At 47.5% G+C, this 19,120-nt stretch overlaps 1 protein-coding gene across 2 annotated transcripts in view; it reads left to right on the top strand.

The window, feature by feature from the left end:
- Positions 1-19,120, top strand: part of slc25a22a (solute carrier family 25 member 22a) — a 67,992-nt gene that overhangs the window by 34,995 nt on the left and 13,877 nt on the right. For both annotated transcript variants that reach the window (XM_061222381.1, XM_061222382.1), the window contains exons 6-9: positions 5,882-5,939; positions 11,494-11,554; positions 12,397-12,550; positions 14,591-14,745. In XM_061222381.1, coding sequence (XP_061078365.1) covers positions 5,882-5,939; positions 11,494-11,554; positions 12,397-12,550; positions 14,591-14,745 — 428 coding nt within the window. The remainder of the gene's footprint in view (positions 1-5,881; positions 5,940-11,493; positions 11,555-12,396; positions 12,551-14,590; positions 14,746-19,120) is intronic.

Raw genomic sequence — 19,120 nt, 5'->3', positions numbered from 1 at the left:
TGGTGTCTATCAGCATCTCTATGGCAACTAATAGCCCAGCTGTTGAATTATTGACCAATGTAGCTGGTTAAGCGTGTGAATTATTAACACACGTTATAGCAGAATGCTCACATTGTGTGTGCGTGCGTGCTTGTATGGGTGTGTGCATGCGCACGTGTGTGTCTCTGTGCACGCGCACGTAAGACCGTGAGCACGCACGCACATGTGTGTATGGGTATGCGTGTACTCCATATACTGTATGTAAGATGCATACAATAACACGTGGAATGCAGTCTTCAAATCCAAATTTAAATAGCCTTAACATGTTGGCATCAACGTGATAATGTATCCTTTCCCTCTCCATCTCTCATCTTTTCTATCACTATCCCTCTTATTTCTTCTCTACAACTCCATCCATCTGTTTTCGTTCTGTCACTCTATCCCTCTTCTCCTGAATTCAATCGCAGGACACATCACTGGAGTATTGCCAAAGCAATTGTCAACATTCAACAAGCAACAACTATTTTAACAGTAATTACCTTAACAATAGGGTTAGGTTTACTGACAAAATAAATAATATGTTAATAAAAATAGACTAGGGGCAGTGTGGAGTGGCCTGTTCACTGTTTCTCAGCATATGGTAAGCTGACACATTGTACAGGCAGTAGTTCTCCCTCCCCAGCAAGACTGAAAATCTGTTTATGTCAGTCATGCAGTTGAATTTGACAGAGATACCATATTTCCAATGTAATTTTTCTTTCAATTGTGTGTACAGTGGAAGGGAAAAAGTGACCACACAGCCTTTTGGCAACCATGACTGATTGTAACGGCCAGGCCTGTATTTAGGATCTGTCTCTGCTTTGAGATACTCGGCCGTTGTGTAATCTTGTTTTAGGCAATCAAGTTTGCTTTGACTTTTGGTTATACTGTTCTAATGTTCCAAGTAACAGTTTCTGGTTTGCTTCATAATTTGGTTTATTATGATTTGTAGTGGATTGCTAGCACAGCTGGTGTGAGCCAATTTTAAATTTGATTGTATTATTTGGTTCCTCAGCTTCAATCTGGTTAATTTAGGTCTTTATTGGTCTTCAGCACTTGATTTTAGGTGCATACTGCATTTTAGTGTGCTTTTCTTGATATTTATTCTCAATTGGAACTAGCCCATTTTTGCCCTACATGCATTATTTAGTGTTTTTCTTTCAACTCATGCACAATGTAGAGTGGTGCCTATTTTTCTGAAAAACATTTTGTTGATAGATCATTATTTGTCTTCCTTTATAGTACCGCTGGGGCCCAAGTCAGGCAATACTCCTGTAGCAAAGCCTGGTTCTGCTGTAGCCCTTGTTCTGTGGGAGACAGCAGAATCAGGTCAGCTGTAGAGAAGTAATTGGACTTTCGTGTTGTGTCGTGTGAGGCCAGAGGCAGCATTGTTCCCACTGCACTGCAAACTCATTTATGTAGATATTGAACAGTTGGTATGAGTTGGACTCAGACCATGACCGTGTTTGAACTACTCTGTCCGGTTGTCCTTCATGCCAAATAGAATGAAAGACTTTCAAATTCAGTGAAGATTTTCCCATTTTGTTTTTAGTTTGATGGGCATGTTTACTTATCAGGCTGAGTAGGGTGTAAAATCGTGGTGTACTTTCCCCAGGTCGTTGCTTGCACGGATGCCTCTGTAATTACTGGGGTCCAGTCTGTCTTCATTTTATAGACTAAAATGGCTCCAGGTATAATAATAATAATAATAATAATGCATTTTATTTATAGTGCACTTTACATTTGGAGACCAAATCTCAAAGTGCTACAGGGTAAAAACAGGGAATAAAACACCCAATGGCATGTATAAAAAATAAAAACTAAGAAAAGGCTTTAGTAAAGAGGTAGGTTTTTAGCCCTCTTTTAAAAGCATCAGTGGTCTGCGGTGCTCTCAGGTAATCAGGGAGGGCATTCCACAGGCGGGGAGCAGCCGAGCAGAAGGCTCGGTCGCCCATGGTGCAGAGCTTGGTCTTGTGAGGACGGAGGCGGTTGGTGTTGGCAGAGCGAAGGTTTCGAGTGGAGGGTTCTGGGGTAAGTAGTTCTTTGAGATAGGGGGGGGCATTTCCATAGATGCACTGATGGGTCAGAAGGGATATTTTGTATTCAGTCCGGGAGGTGATGGGGAGCCAGTGAAGTGAGTGGAGGATCGGTGTGATGTGGTCGTACTTACGCACTCTCATCAGGATCCTAGCAGCGCTGTTCTGGATATATTGGAGCCTCAGGAGGCTCTTGCTAGGGATCCCGATGAGAAGTGCGTTACAGTAATCCAGCCTGGAGGAGACAAAGGCGTGGACAAGTTTTTCTGCATCTGGGAGGGTGAGTGTGGGACGGAGTTTAGCAATGTTCCTGAGGTGGAAAAAGGAGGTTTTGCACAGGTGTTTAATGTGGGCCTCAAAGTTTAGGTGGGGGTCAATTTTCACACCCAGGTTGGTGACTATGGATGAGAGGGGAAGGACTTGACCGGAGAAAGAGATGCTGGTAATGGAGGATGAATGAATCTGATGGGGGGTGCCAATTAGGATGGCCTCGGTTTTGGAGCTGTTGAGTTGTAGGAAGTTAGATTTCATCCACGCCTTTATCTCCTCCAGGCAGGTAGTGAGTGTGGATGATGGAGATGGTGACGGCGGAGCTGCAGAGGGGGGTGAGTCAGTCTTAAGGTACAGTTGTGTGTCATCAGCATAGCAATGGAAGGAAATTCCATACTGGCTGATGACACGGCCGAGGGGGAGCAGGTAGAGGGTGAAGAGGACGGGGCCGAGGACGGATCCTTGGGGGACACCACAGGTGACAGGATGGGACCGGGATTTTTTCCCTCCCAAAGAGACGTACTCGGTTCTGTCGGAGAGGTATGATTTGAACCAATTCAGAGCAAAGTCAGAGAGGCCGATGGAGTGTAGCCGGTTAAGGAGGATGTGATGGTCAATGGTGTCAAATGCTGCGGTTAGGTCAAGCAGGATGAGGAGTGAAGGGGAGCCAGCATCAGCCGCCATCAACAGGTCATTAGTGACCCTGACTAGTGCTGTTTCAGTGCTATGGGCGGTGCGGAAGCCAGACTGGAACTTCTCTGCAATGTTATGGAGTTGGAGATGGTCCTGGAGCTGTGCAGCTACCACTTTTTCCAGGACCTTGGAAAGGAAAGGGAGGTTGGAAATTGGTCTGTAATTGGCAAGGACTGCTGAGTCCAAGGTGGGTTTTTTGAGGAGGGGTGTAATGATGGCAGTTTTTAGAACAGAGGGAACGTGGCCAGACTGGAGGGAAAGGTTTATGGTTTTGGTGATCAGGGGACTTATGGCACAAATGCTTGATTTAACCAGAGCGGTGGGAACGGGGTCCAGGGCGCAGGTGGAGGATTTCATCGTATTGATGATGTCCTCAACCTCTCGCTGTGTGATGTTGGAGAAACAGCAGAGAGGCTGGGAGATCCCTGGCTGTGGGATGGCAGCGGGGGCAGGTGGAGTGGAGGGGCTGATGAGATGGGACCTGATGGTGTCGACTTTGTTTCTGAAAAAGGTAATGAAGTTATTGCACTGTTCCTCTGTGATGTCTGTGTGTGTGGAAAGTTGCGGTTTGAGTAGTTGGTTTATTGTGGAAAAAAGCTGCTTGGAGTTGCCAGGGCTATTGTTAATTAAGTTGGAATAAAACTGTGACTGTGCGTCTCTGAGGGATTTCGAATAGGCCTTTTGATGGTCTTTGTAGGCCATTTTGTGGACGGTGAGGCCTGTGGCCTTGAGGCGTCGCTCAAGGACACGCCCAGTTGCCTTCATTTTTCGCAGCTCGCGGGTGAACCAAGGAGCTGAGCGTGAGAAAGAAACCGTTCTTGTTTTAACTGGGGCGTGGAGGTCCAAGAGACTGGTCAGGGTATTATTGTAAAAAGCCACTGAATCGCTGGCTGATGAAAAATTTGTAGAGGAGAGGTGCTGGAGGTCCAAAATTAAGGCGTCTGTGTTGATGTTTTTGATGTTCCTGAAAGAGATTTGGCGCTTGGGCTTGGTGTGAGGGGGTGGAAATGGCAGCTCCAGTGCAATGACCCTGTGATCAGACACACCCAGGTCGTACACAAGGAGATTGCTGATGGGGGCAGAGTCAGTGATGACCAGATCCAATGTGTGCCCCCTGTTGTGTGTTGGGACGGTGACATGTTGAATGAGGTTTAGGCAGTCCAGTAATTGTAGAAAGGCAGATGCAGAGTGGCAGGAGGGGGTGTCGACATGAATGTTTATGTCTCCGAGAATGATGATATTGGCAGATGTTGTACAGAGGGTTGTGAGAAGGTCATGCATTTCTGGGATAAAGGCAGAGTTTCGTTTGGGTGGGCGGTAGATGAGCAGAATTGTCGTGGGGGAGGGGGGTTTACATTTAAATGCAAGGCATTCGAATGACGAGTGGTTAGGCAGAGAGAGGGGGGACAAATCCAGATCGAAACGGTGGAATACGGCCAGGCCACCACCGCGGCCAGTGCTACGGGATTTTTCTATGTACTTGTAACCGGGGGGACAAGCTTTGTTTAAAGTGGTATAGACCCCTGGCTGTTGCCACGTCTCCGTGAGGCACATGAGGTCCAACCCTTTGTCCAGTATGTGGTCATGAATGAAAGTGGATTTGAGGTTGAGGGATTGAATGTTCAATAATTCCATTTTAATGGTAGGAGGAGTAATGAATCTCTGTATGGGGCGAAGAACTGTGAAATCCACTCCTCTTTTTCTGTGCAGCCTGTGCGGTGTGAAATCCTCTCCACGTTTTCTATGCAGCCTGGAGTGAGGCAGCCTCACTATGTTTCCAGTGCTGCTACTAAATCCAGGTGCGACGAAGTTCTGATGACGTGTACGAGGTGCGACAGAGCGTGCAGCAGAGCAGATGGAAGGAATTGAGTGACCAGGCTGGAAGTAGACAAACTTTTGCCGGGAGCTTCTATGCATGTAACGAAGTCGGCGTAGAAGTCCAAGTTGTTTGATAACTGAAATGCACGAGGGGGTCGTGCAGTTGTTAAATTCCAGCAGCTGAGAGGGGAAATATTTCAGCATGGTTGGGTTACCCGTTAGCCAGCCAGGCAATCCAGTGCCGCTAGTTGGCTGAAGGGCGGCTAGCGGGCGGCTAGCGGAGGGCGGCTGGCGGAGGGCTGGCTACTGTGGAGGTAGCGGTCCCAGGCAACGAGGCCAACCCGCACCGGGGACAGCTGAAAAACTGCCCAGGGAAATATCTCACAACAGCGCTGGTCGAGACATGAGCTGGAGCGTGGTGGACGTTGAAGTAAACCAGGTGATCCGAATATGGATGACTGAAACGGCGGGTTTAGACGGGCGGCAGCAGGTAGGAAAATCCGCACAAAAAGCTCAGTGCACAAAATGCTCAATAAACCACGTTTAAAAACTACTAATAATCTGTTAAAAAAATAAAATAAAAAAAAAAGGTCCGTAAAATCAACTATAGAAAGTTAGATCTAGCTCAGGTGGAGAAGCGGCGAACAGTCAACGCCAGCGTCCTCTCCCCTCTCTGGTATAGCCGGCAATCAGTAATGTCTAACACCAGGTTGAGTAATCTAAGCACAGCCTTTTGCTGTTTGTGATGATGTTTCTCTCTGTCTCTTTTTCCCTCTCTCTCCTCTCTCCGTTTCTACCCATCACTCCACTCGTCCTCCTCTCTCTCCCATTCAGACGGCTTTATTGGCATGACAAGAATATTGTGCTGCCAAAGCACAGATACATTTACAGACGTGATGAACAATAAGAGAAGGCAACAATGCAGAATGATTTGATTCTGTAAAATAACCGTAATAAACTAATGAGAGGGTATCCCCCCCCCCCTCTCTCTCTCTCTGTTTCTCTCTCTTCTAAAACCCTATGTCTCTCTCCCTCTGCTCTCTCAGGCAGAAGTTGACCTTGCTGAAGGAGATGCTGGCGGGATGTGGAGCTGGCACGTGCCAGGTGAGTATGACCCGTCCCTCGTGTCCCAGGTGTGGCTCTCCGGTCCTGGTCCTGGGCTCCTGCGCTCAGCTCCTGCGCTGTGGCTGAAGTCCATTATGTGAACGGTCGCCGCTATAATCGAGTGCACTGTTGTGATGAAGCCATTATTAATGAAGCTGAGAAAGGCCTATTGTAATGTGTATTGAAAGCATTTTACTGGATAGTGGATGTACCAATCTATCAGAAAACAAGTTTGTGTTAATGTGATGTTTTTTTAATGATTGCTACACATGTGGTTTAATGAGGAGGCCGTCATTCAGACTTAATTGCAGATGAGGTGGTTGAAACTGCATGGTCTTAATTTTAACATGAGTCACTCAATCCTGAGTCAGCACATCATTAACTTCATTAAAGTAATGCATCATACATTGTGTGCTTCTTTAAAAGGAATGTGATAAGCAGTGTAACTGATGGATAATGTAATGCGGTATATAATAGGTATATAATTGGGAAGTTAAAATGAAAAAACACACACATAGCAATCACACCTTTATATCAGAATAGTATAAAAACTAGTCTGTGTGTCTAAAGATGTTTTTGGAGGTGAATGTTTATGGCTCACTGTATAACAGATGTTCATAGCAAGGTAGCATTTAAAGTGTCATCATTCAGAAAGGCACTTAAGGGTGAGTCATGTGGTCAGGGACAATCGATACCTGCATTGGTTCTGAAGGGATTGATGTTGCGAGGAATGTGATCATTACGGGAACTAATGCTGGTGCGGCCTTCTGACTGGAAGTTGTTCAGTCACTCCATAGACCATCACTCACCCCACAGACCATCAGTCACCCCATAGACCATCAGTCACCCTATAGACCATCAGTCACCCTATAGACCATCACAAACCCCATAGACCATCAGTCACCCCATAGACCATCACAAACCCCATAGACCATCACAAACCCCATAGACCATCACAAACCCCATAGACCATCAGTCACCCCACAGACCATCAGTCACCCCATAGACCATCACTCACCCCATAGACCATCACTCACCCCATAAACCATCACTCACCCCATAGACCATCACAAACCCCATAGACCATCAGTCACCCCATAGACCATCAGTCACCCCATAGACCATCACAAACCCCATAGACCATCAGTCACCCCATAGACCATCAGTCACCCCATAGACCATCAGTCACCCCATAGACCATCACTCACCCCATAGACCATCAGTCACCCCATAGACCATCACAAACCCCATAGACCATCAGTCACCCCATAGACCATCAGTCACCCCATAGACCATCAGTCACCCCATAGACCATCAGTCACCCCATAGACCATCACTCACCCCATAGACCATCACAAACCCCATAGACCATCAGTCACCCCATAGACCATCAGTCACCCCATAGACCATCAGTCACCCCGTAGACCATTAGTCACCCCATAGACCATCACTCACCCCATAAACCATCACAAACCCCATAGACCATCAGTCACCCCATAGGCCGTCACTCACCCCATAGACCATCAGTCACCCCATAGACCATCAGTCACCCCATAGACCATCAGTCACCCCATAGACCATCAGTCACCCCATAGACCATCGCTGACCCCAAAGACCATCACTCACCCTGTAGACCATCGGTCACCACCGCTGTCCTGGACCTTGCTCAGTGGTCATAGACCAGTTGGATCTGACAGTTGGAGGTGGGCTACAAGGCCCACATCTGTTTCTGGTTGTCATGACAACGTCTGGCCTTAATTACTTAATTAGCCCTGCAATTTACACAATATGACATTTTAGCTACTTTTCTTGATAGACCATGAAGGACTGCCAAAAAAATGTATAGTGTTCCTATAGGTAGCTCATTTATAACTGTAGGAAACAGAAACCTGTATACACACTGGCCCTCCAGGACTGGTGCTTAGATTTAGCATCACCCAGGGAAAGGAGCACAGCAGCCTCACCCAGCATCGCCCCTGCTGGCCTGTGGGGCACCCGCAGGTCTCCCTGTGTGGCTGCAGGGAGGTCTTTCTCTGACTGGTGTGCGTGTGCCTGACTTAGACCAGGCCTGAGAAGGCGCATGCCTGTCTCCACTCACCACCCTGATAGCAGAGGTTCCAGCAATAAGCTAATAAATACCATTCCGCCTCCCTTTTTAAAGAAGTCTTTGTTGTTGGTTGTTCTTTATGATTTAATAATAATAAAGTGACCTTGCTATGCACTATTGGTCATTATCAAGTTAGCAAGTGAGCAGGAGTCACACTGACCTCAACTTGTGACTGTGAAAAGAATTTGAGCAGACTCTGGTCATGTGCTTTTGAAGGTAACAGTCAGAGCACAGGGTTTGAACAGACTCGTGGTTTGAACAGACTCAGGGTTTGAGCAGACTCAGGGTTTGAACAGACTCAGGGTTTGAACAGACTCAGGGTTTGAGCAGACAGAGGGTTTGAGCAGGCTCAGGGTTTGAACAGACTCAGGGTTTGAACAGACTCAGGGTTTGAGCAGACAGAGGGTTTGAGCAGGCTCAGGGTTTGAACAGACTCAGGGTTTGAGCAGACTCAGGGTTTGAGCAGACAGAGGGTTTGAACAGACTCAGGGTTTGAACAGACTCAGGGTTTGAACAGACTCAGGGTTTGAGCAGACTCAGGGTTTGAACAGACTCAGGGTTTGAACAGGCTCAGGGTTTGAACAGACAGAGGGTTTGAGCAGGCTCAGGGTTTGTCATTAGGCTCTGACTGGGCTGTTGGTGTGTGGCTGCCAGGCTGGTCATGGGGTTACGGCTCCACACTGTGGCATAGGGATGTGCTGCACGGTCACAGATCAGATCTGGACCGCACCATTGCCGACTGTGGCCACGCAAGGCTTTTTTTCATCATGTGTGCTTCCGTACATGATGTGATCTGTGATACTCGCTAATTGATCGTTAGTCGTTGGCACACTTGTTATTCAAAGAAAATTAATGAAACGTGGTTGAGACCGATAGTCAGTTTTCCACCCCACCACAGTTCTGCTCACCAAACGCCACTGCTGGTATAATGTTTTTTTTAACACGTTTAATTTCCTCCTTTTTCTAAGTTCTTAAATGGTAGTTTGAGCTACCTGAGTAAAACTCGATTTTATGGCTTTTAATTTATTACAAAAGAAAAGACTGTTAAACAAAATGTATATACTGATAGTGTCTCTATACTGATTGAACAGTGTCACTGTAAAACTGCAGATTACACAGATGTATCCTTTTGATTTCTTTTTAAAGATATTTTTTAGGCCTTTTTCAGCTTTATTGGACAGTATATAGTATAGAGAGACAGGAAGAATGGGAGCGAGAGAGAGGGGAAGACATGCGACAAATGTCGGACGGTCAGATTCGAACCGCCGACGTCGCGGCTCGCAATGAGCATGCGGTCAGTGCTCTACAGGCTGCGCCACCGAGGCACCCCCCTTTTAATTTCTTGCCAGAATAATAATCCCCTTTTAATCCTAGATGTATTTCAAATGAAGCTGGAGAAGGACGTTTTTTTTTCTCATATTGAAGGTGGATGATTCTCCTGCTGCCGCCCAGTGGCGTTTGTGTGCATTGCACCCTGAATTTGTGAGCAGTGACATTCTACTGCTACTGCACTGACCCTCGCTTAAAATGAAAAACTGAAAAACTTCAAAACAGGACGGCACAACACTGGCTTATATGCTTTCTTTGAAATCTTTCTGGGCGATCACTGGTCATTAAAAAAAAACTGCGCTCACCAGAAGAGAAATTTGTAGAAGATATTGTACAGGACCATGTAGATTATATGACGATATGAGAACCCTGATATTGTGATATTGTATGGTACCCTGTAGATGATATTGTGATATTGTACAGGACCCTGTAGATTTCACCACAGATATTCAAGATACTAACCAGATCCATATTCGTAAGATTAACAAGTTTTATCTCCCTGCCATTGACACCAAAAACTTCCCGACACCAAAACTTCCGGAATATTCATTTGGCAGCGTGACCGAGTATAACCTTCTCCTATTCCACTCCAAACACAAAATGACTCACTGCGTACTTAGGTTACTGACCAGAACCTTCTGTAGTTCAGTAAAAGGAGAACACGAGGAGAGTGTACGAAAGTCTAGTTGGTGTACGAAAGTCTCCGTTTCCTCCCCTTTGTGCACCCTCAGCAGTCCTGCAGTCCTGTTTTTGTGCGCTGCAGCCTTTTCCTGATTGGTGTAAAACCAGCATCTTTCCTGCTGACTCCACACAAATCTCTTCCTGTCCGAATGGCTTCTTCAAGTATTTAACTAATCAGGACACACCCTGACCCTCTGTCCCTCTCTGTCTGTAGAGCTGTAACTGCACACACACTTGACCCTCTGTCTGTAGAGCTGTAGTTCTGTACACACACTGACCCTCTGTCTGTAGAGCTGTAGTTCTGTACACACACTGACCCTCTGTCTGTAGAGCTGTAGTTCTGTACACACACTGACCCTCTGTCCCGCTCTGTCTGTAGAGCTGTGGTTCTGCACACACACTGACCCTCTGTCCCGCTCTGTCTGTAGAGCTGTAACTGCACACACACTGACCCTCTGTCTGTAGAGCTGTAGTTCTTCACACACACTGACCCTCTGTCCCGCTCTGTCTGTAGGGCTGTGGTTCTGCACACACCCTGACCCTCTGTCCCTCTGTGTCTGTAGAGCTGTAACTGCACACACACTGACCCTCTGTCCCTCTCTGTCTGTAGAGCTGTGGTTCTGCACACACACTGACCCTCTGTCTGTAGAGCTGTGGTTCTGCACACACACTGACCCTCTGTCCCTCTCTGTCTGTAGAGCTGTAACTGCACACACACTGACCCTCTGTCCCTCTCTGTCTGTAGAGCTGTAACTGCACACACACTGACCCTCTGTCTGTAGAGCTGTGGTTCTGCACACACACTGACCCTCTGTCTCGCTCTGTCTGTAGAGCTGTAACTGCACACACCCTGACCCTCTGTCCCTCTGTGTCTGTAGAGCTGTAACTGCACACACACTGACCCTCTGTCTGTAGAGCTGTAGTTCTGCACACACACTGACCCTCTGTCTGTAGAGCTGTAGTTCTGCACACACCCTGACCCTCTGTCCCTCTCTGTCTGTAGAGCTGTAACTGCACACACACTGACCCTCTGTCCCTCTCTGTCTGTAGAGCTGTAACTGCACACACACTGACCCTCTGTCCCTCTCTGTCTGTAGAGCTGTAACTGCACACACACTGACCCTCTGTCTGTAGAGCTGTAGTTCTGCACACACACTGACCCTCTGTCCCTCTCTGTCTGTAGAGCTGTAACTGCACACACACTGACCCTCTGTCTGTAGAGCTGTAGTTCTGCACACACCCTGACCCTCTGTCTGTAGAGCTGTAGTTCTGCACACACCCTGACCCTCTGTCTGTAGAGCTGTAGTTCTGCACACACACTGACCCTCTGTCCCTCTCTGTCTGTAGAGCTGTAGTTCTGCACACACACTGACCCTCTGTCTGTAGATGTGGTTCTGCACACACACTGACCCTCTGGCCCGCTCTGTCTGACTGCAGGTGATCGTCACCACTCCTATGGAGATGCTGAAGATCCAGCTTCAGGATGCTGGGCGGATCGGTAAGTGGGGCCGGGGGGAGGGTGCAAGTTTAGACTCAGCATGAGGAGATGGAGAAGTGCTGCCCCCTGGTGGTCCAGTTTAGAACAGTGTGTGCTGCAGGTCTGGCTCTGATGCATCACTAGTTAACATTAAATACGGCAGTAGCAGTAGGCAGTAGCAGCCTGTATTCTAGTAGCTAGTGGCTAAGGTGCTGGACTGGGACCTGGAAGGTTGGTGGTTCAAGCCCCAGTGTAGCCAGCTGTTGAGCCCTTGAGCAAGGCCATTAACCCCATATAACTCCAAGGGGGTGTCCTTTGCTTAGTCAAATCAACTGTAAGTAATTTTAGAGCCAAGTAATGAAATTGAATTTTGGTGTGTGTATGTTGGTGATGTTGTGGTGTGTGTATGTTGGTGATGTTGTGGTGTGTATATGTTGGTGATGTTGTGGTGTGTATGTTGGTGATGTTGTGGTGTGTATATGTTGGTGATGTTGTGGTGTGTATATGTTGGTGATGCTGTGGTGTGTGTATGTTGGTGATGTTGTGGTGTGTGTATGTTGGTGATGTTGTGGTGTGTGTATGTTGGTGATGTTGTGGTGTGTATATGTTGGTGATGTTGTGGTGTGTGTATGCTGGTGATGTTGTGGTGTGTATATGTTGGTGATGTTGTGGTGTGTATGTTGGTGATGTTGTGGTGTGTATATGTTGGTGATGTTGTGGTGTGTGTATGTTGGTGATGTTGTGGTGTGTATATGTTGGTGATGTTGTGGTGTGTATATGTTGGTGATGCTGTGGTGTGTATATGTTGGTGATGCTGTGGTGTGTATATGTTGCTGATGTTTTTCGGGTGATGTCGTCCCTAGAGGCCCAACGGAAGCTGATGCCACAGACGGTGAGCTCAGGCCCCGGGGCCCCTGTGGAGGTGAAGTCCCCCACAGCCATGCAGCTGACCCGGGACCTGCTGAAAAGCAAAGGCATTGCAGGGCTGTACAAGGGCCTGGGGGCCACACTGCTCAGGTAAATTACCCTGCTCCCCCAAGGTACAGCACACAAAACAGGCTCTACAGGGGCCGCTGGGGGCCACATTCTAAGGCACACAGAACACTCTGCAGGGGCCTGGGGGACACAGTGTACAGTACACAGAACAGATTCTATAGGGCCCTCTCAGGGCCACACTGCTCTGTACAGCACACTGAGCTGATTCTACAGGAGCACCTGGGGGCCACACTGCTCTGTACATTTTTTTATGTAAAGCCTCTTTGAGTACCTTGAAAAGCGCTCCATAAATAAAATGTATTATTATTATTATTATTATTATTATTATGATTATTATTTTCATTATGATTATGATTATGATGATTATTAATATTATTATTATGTAAAGCAAACAGAACAGACTCTCCAGGGGGCCCTCGGGGCCACACTGCTCAGTACAGCACATGGAACACTCAGACTCTCTCTCAATTCAGTTCAGTAATGCTTTATTGACATGACTGGATTCAAATATTGTGATGCAATATTCTATATGAAGGACAACAATCCATCCATCCATCCATTATCTTAACCTGCTTATCCTGAACAGGGTCGCAGGGGGGCTGGAGCCTATCCCAGCATACATTGGGCGAAAGGCAGGAATACACCCTGGACAGGTCGCCAGTCCATCACAGGGCACACACACCATTCACTCACACACTCATACCTACGGGCAATTTAGACTCTCCAATCAGCCTAACGTGCATGTCTTTGGACAGTGGGAGGAAACCGGAGTACCCGGAGGAAACCCACGCAAACACGGGGAGAACATGCAAACTCCACACAGAGAGGCCCCGGCCGACGGGGATTCGAACCCAGGACCTCCTTGTTGTGAGGCAGCAGTGCTACCCACTGCGCCATCCGTGCCGCCCAAGGACAACAATAATAACTATAAAAGTACCGTTCCTGAAGAAAGTGTGTGGGCTAGCTGAAAGCAAGATTGGCATTGCTAGGGTGTTATTAGATGGTTGCTACGGTGTTCCTAGGTGGTTGCTAAGGTGTTACTAGGTGGTTGCTAGGGTGTTACGAGGTGGTTCCTAGGGTGTTGCTTGGTGGTTGCTAGGGTATCACTTGGTGGTTGCTACAGTGTTACTAGGTTGTTGCTGGGGGTTACTAGGTGGTTGCTGGGCTGTTGATAGGTTGTTGCTAAGGGCTTACTAGGTGGTTCCTTGGAGAGTTACTATGTTGTTGCTAAGCTATTACTTGTGGGTTGATAAGGTCTGTTAGGTATTACTAGGTAGTTGCTAGGGGTTGCTGACCACTCATCAGTAGTAAGAATCAAAGGTGTTGGTATCAGCAGGATGAATTTAAAAGTCTACAAAACTTACTGTCTGCCAACTTACGGAGAAGTGTGTCCAAACTAATTGGGAGGAACTTCATCATGCAGCAAGACAATGACCCAAAACATACTGCCAACACAACAAAGGACTTTTCCTCCCAGGATTAGGGAGAAAAAGTGGAAGGTTTTAGACTGGCCAAGTCAATCACCTGAGCTTAACTCATTTGAGCATGCATTTCACCTCCTGCATTTCAAACCCCTGAAACAATTGGAAGAGGCTGCAGTAAAAGAATCACAAAAGAAGAATGCAACAGTTTGGTGATGTCAATGGGTCACAGGCTTGATGCAGTTATTGCAAGCAATGTATATACTACCAAATATTAAGTGTCATTTACTCTCTGTTCCAATACTTTTGCTCACCTAAAGATTGTGTGATCTGATACCAAAGGTGCTATGTTCTCTTGTCTCATGTTCATCTATTTATATCAACCCCAAATGTATTCAGCGTATTGCAAAAACAAAGGAATTGGCCTTGCTATTCCAATACTTTTGGAGGGGACTGTATCTGTAAGTGACTCAGGACCAGCATTCTGAGGGGACTCCTTTCTGTTCAATGTTTATTTTCCCCCTTTTCTACGTTCCCTCCCTCTTTTTAGGTGTTTGTAATAATTAGTTTTTCATTAAAGAACATCAAAAGTCAAAACGTCTCACTTTGTCTCTCACTCCCTCCTTCCCTATCTCCACAGGGATGTGCCATTCTCTATAATCTACTTCCCTCTCTTTGCCAACTTGAATAACCTGGGTCGGCGGGGGGCCGAGGGCACCGCCCCCTTCTACGTGTCCTTCGCATCGGGCTGCATCGCCGGGAGCACTGCTGCTGTGGCAGTCAACCCTGTGGACGGTGAGAATAACACACACACACACTCACACACACACTCTCACTCACACACACACACACTCTCACTCTCACACACACACACTCACACACACACTCTCACTCACACACACTCTCACACACACACTCACACACACTCACACACACACACACTCACACACACACTCTCACTCACACACACACACACTCTCACTCTCACACACACACACTCACACACACACTCTCACTCACACACACTCTCACACACACACTCACACACACTCACACACACACACACTCACACACACACTCTCACTCTCACACACACACTCACACTCACACACACACTCTCACACACACACACACACTCACACACACACTCTCACTCACACACACACACACTCTCACTCTCACACACACACACTCACACACACACTCTCACTCACACACACTCTCACACACACACTCACACACACTCACACACACACACACTCACACACACACTCTCACTCTCACACACACACTCACACTCACACACACACTCTCACACACACACACACACTCACACACACACTCTCACTCACACACACACACACACTCTCACTCTCACACACACACACTCACACACACACTCTCACTCACACACACACACTCTCACACACACTCACACACACTCACACACACACACACTCACACACACACTCTCACTCTCACTCTCACACACACACTCACACTCACACACACACTCTCACACACACACACACACACTCACACTCACACACACACACACACTCTCACACACACACTCACACACACACTCTCACTCTCACACACACACTCACACACACTCACACACACACTCTCACTCTCACACACACACACACACACACACACACACTCTCACTCTCACACACACACACACACACACACACACTCACACACACTCACACACACTCTCACTCTCACACACACACACACTCTCACACACACACACACACTCACACACACACACACTCTCACTCTCACACACACACACACTCACACACACACACTCTCACACACACACACACACACACACACTCACACACACACTCTCACTCTCACACACACACACTCACACACACACACTCTCACTCTCACTCTCACACACACACACACACTCACACACACACACACACTCACTCTCACTCTCACACACACATACTCACACACACACTCACACACACCCACACACTCTCACTCTCACTCTCACTCTCACACACACACACACACACACACACTCACACACACGTGTCGTGAGCCACGGACCCCTTGCCGAGCTCAGACCTCACGTTCCCACGAGCAGTACCTCACCATGAGGTGTCTCGGGGACGAACTCAAGTACTCCGAACGTCCTGGAGCCCTGGTAAGTTCTACTGAACTTCCAGCCCAGTCTCGAAGTGAAGGGTGTGATGCAAATCTGGTATTCGATGTCCTGTATTCAATGTATTCCTCTAAAGAATCTTTATCACATATGATTATAGTAAGATATACTTTATTATAATCAATCAAAAGAATAGAGTTATACAGATTACAGTGTACATATCATCTTTTGCAGTTTGCTAATCACATGCAAGTTACATATACCCCTTTAGCTCTTTCTAATTTACCTTTCCACCTATGATCATCAAGGTACACCCCTCAAATATCCATCCTCCTCTTTGGCCTTTACCTTATCTTATGGCTCCCCCTTCACGGAGATAAAAGCTACTGAACTTCCATTAATACAATGGGTACGAACACCCCTAAAGTCTACTACTTATTTATATCGTATATAGTATCTTAATGAGAAATAAAAAAACGAATAAATAAATAAATAATAGAAATAAAAGGAAACTTATAATGTATTACTTCTATGTATTACTTTTCCTACTTCTACAAGTAATATAGATTATAATTACCACCCATGCCTTAAGTATTATTTGTTTGCTTGCTGATTCTAAATTCAGTTTAGTTGTCATTATAGTGTTCTGTTGTGTACTTGTTTGTTTGTTAGCTATTACAAGTGGTGTTTATTTAGATTCAGTGAAACTGGGTTAGGTGTTTGTTTCTCTCAGGTAAGCTAGGCTATTAAGTTAGGCTATTGTTTTACTGGAAAAGGTCCTGTCTCCCCAGTGATATGGCTTCCTTCCATGCCCTCTTATCATCTTTCCATTCCTCTGTCTCTCTAGCTAAATCTTCCTTCTTTCACTCGAAAATTAACGCGGCCGCCTCTAATCCCCGCAAACTGTTTTCAACTTTCTCCTCTCTTCTGGCCCCCCCTCCCCCCCCACCCCCCTCATCACTCACACCTGATGACTTTGTCTCCTTCTTTGAAAAGAAGGTCGATGCTATTCGCAATTCCTTCTCCCAACCCTCCACCCCTGCTGACCCTCCTACCCTCCCCAACTCCCTAACCTCCTTTTCTCCCCTCTCTGATGCCGACACACTGAAACTCCTTACTTCCCACCGCCCAACCACCTGTCCTCTTGACCCCATCCCCTCTCCTCTCCTACAATCTATATCTGAGGACATTCTCCCTTTTCTCTCCTCTCTAATCAACACCTCCCTCTCTTCCGGCACCATGCCCTCTTCCCTGAAGAGGGCCAGAGTCACTCCCCTCCTCAAAAAACCTACTCTTGACCCCTCTGCCCTGAACAACTACCGGCCTGTCTCTCTTCTTCCCTTTCTCGCTAAAACCCTGGAACGGGCGGTCTGCTCCCAACTGTCCACTTATCTTCTCCACAACAATCTCCATGACCCCAACCAGTCTGGCTTCAAGAGTGGCCACTCCACTGAAACCGCCCTGCTCGCGGTCACTGAGGCACTCCACTCTGCTAAAGCAAAATCCCTCTCCTCTGTCCTCATCTTCCTCGACCTGTCAGCCGCCTTCGATACAGTCAACCATGAGATTCTGCTCTCATCGCTGTCTGGGATGGGTGTCACAGGTTCTGCACTCGCTTGGTTTTCCTCCTACCTCTCTGGTCGCTCCTACCAGGTGACTTGGAGGGGCGCAGTCTCCGACCCTCAACCCCTACGAACTGGAGTCCCGCAGGGCTCGGTTCTTGGGCCTCTCCTCTTCTCGCTATACACCATGTCTCTTGGTTCTGTTATCTCTTCCCATGGCTTTTCTTATCACTCCTACGCTGATGACACCCAACTCTTCATTTCCTTCCCCCCCGACACCCAAATCACCACACGGATCTCTGCCTGCTTGGCTGATATCTCTGCGTGGATGACTTCCCATCACCTGAAGCTCAACCTTGCCAAAACCGAGCTTCTCTACATCCCTGCTAAGTCCTCTCCGTCAATCGACCTCTCATTGACTGTTGAGGACTTTGTAGTTTCCTCCTCCCGTACGGCAAAGAATCTTGGGGTGACTCTTGATAACTGCCTCACCCTGGCTCCACAAGTATCCTCCACTGCCAGAACCTGCAGGTTCTTTCTGTATAATATACGCCGTATCCGTCATCTCCTGACTGAGAAAGCCACCCAGCTCCTAGTCCAGGCGCTCGTCATTTCCCGCCTGGATTACTGCAACTCCCTCCTAGCCGGTCTCCCAGCGTGTGCCATCAAGCCCCTCCAGCTGGTCCAGAATGCTGCAGCCCGCCTGATCACCAATCAGCCCAGGTCGGCTCATGTCACCCCGCTTCTCATTGGCCTCCACTGGCTTCCCATTGCCGCACGCATCCGTTTCAAGGCCCTAGTGTTGGCATTTCAGGCTGCTAAGGGGACTGCCCCACCTTACATACAATCCCTGATCACTCCCTACTCCCCAGCTAGACCACTCCGGTCTGCCAGCTCTGGACGCCTTACGGTTCCCTCTCTACGTGCACCTGGCGGTCGAGCTGCACGTTCACGCCTGTTTTCCGTTCTGGTTCCTCAGTGGTGGAATGACCTGCCTACCACTGTCAGAACAGCAGAATCCCTCCCCCTATTTCGATATTTCAAAACCCACCTTTTCAAACTCTACCTTAGTCCTCCCTCCTGATTTCCCCTGCCCCTCCTTTCTGATATCCCTATCATTGTCTAACCCCCCCCCCAAAAAAAAAAATAAATAAACTTCTGATGACAACTATGTTTAGAACAGCATTTCCTGTGTATTTTGCTAGTTTCTGGATGTGATGCTCTGACTTATGGTAGAACCTATGCACTTGTAAGTCGCTTTGGATTAAAAGCGTCTGCCAAATGATTAAAATGTAAAAATGAAATGTCTTCGAACACGTCGGGGGTTTTGCAGTGCAGCCGCAGCATATGCCTCTCCTCACTGACACTGAGGTTAAGGGGGGAGGCTTCAGGTTCTTGCGTGGGTCCAGCAGGAAGGTGTTCTGTAGCGTGGAGGAACCCCGCGTCCCGTCTGTTGGCCTCCAGGTGCAGTTCACGG

This window comes from Conger conger, chromosome 15, assembly GCF_963514075.1.
Source record: "Conger conger chromosome 15, fConCon1.1, whole genome shotgun sequence".
NCBI lineage: Eukaryota > Metazoa > Chordata > Actinopteri > Anguilliformes > Congridae > Conger > Conger conger.
This window is presented reverse-complemented; position numbering and strand designations above follow the sequence as displayed.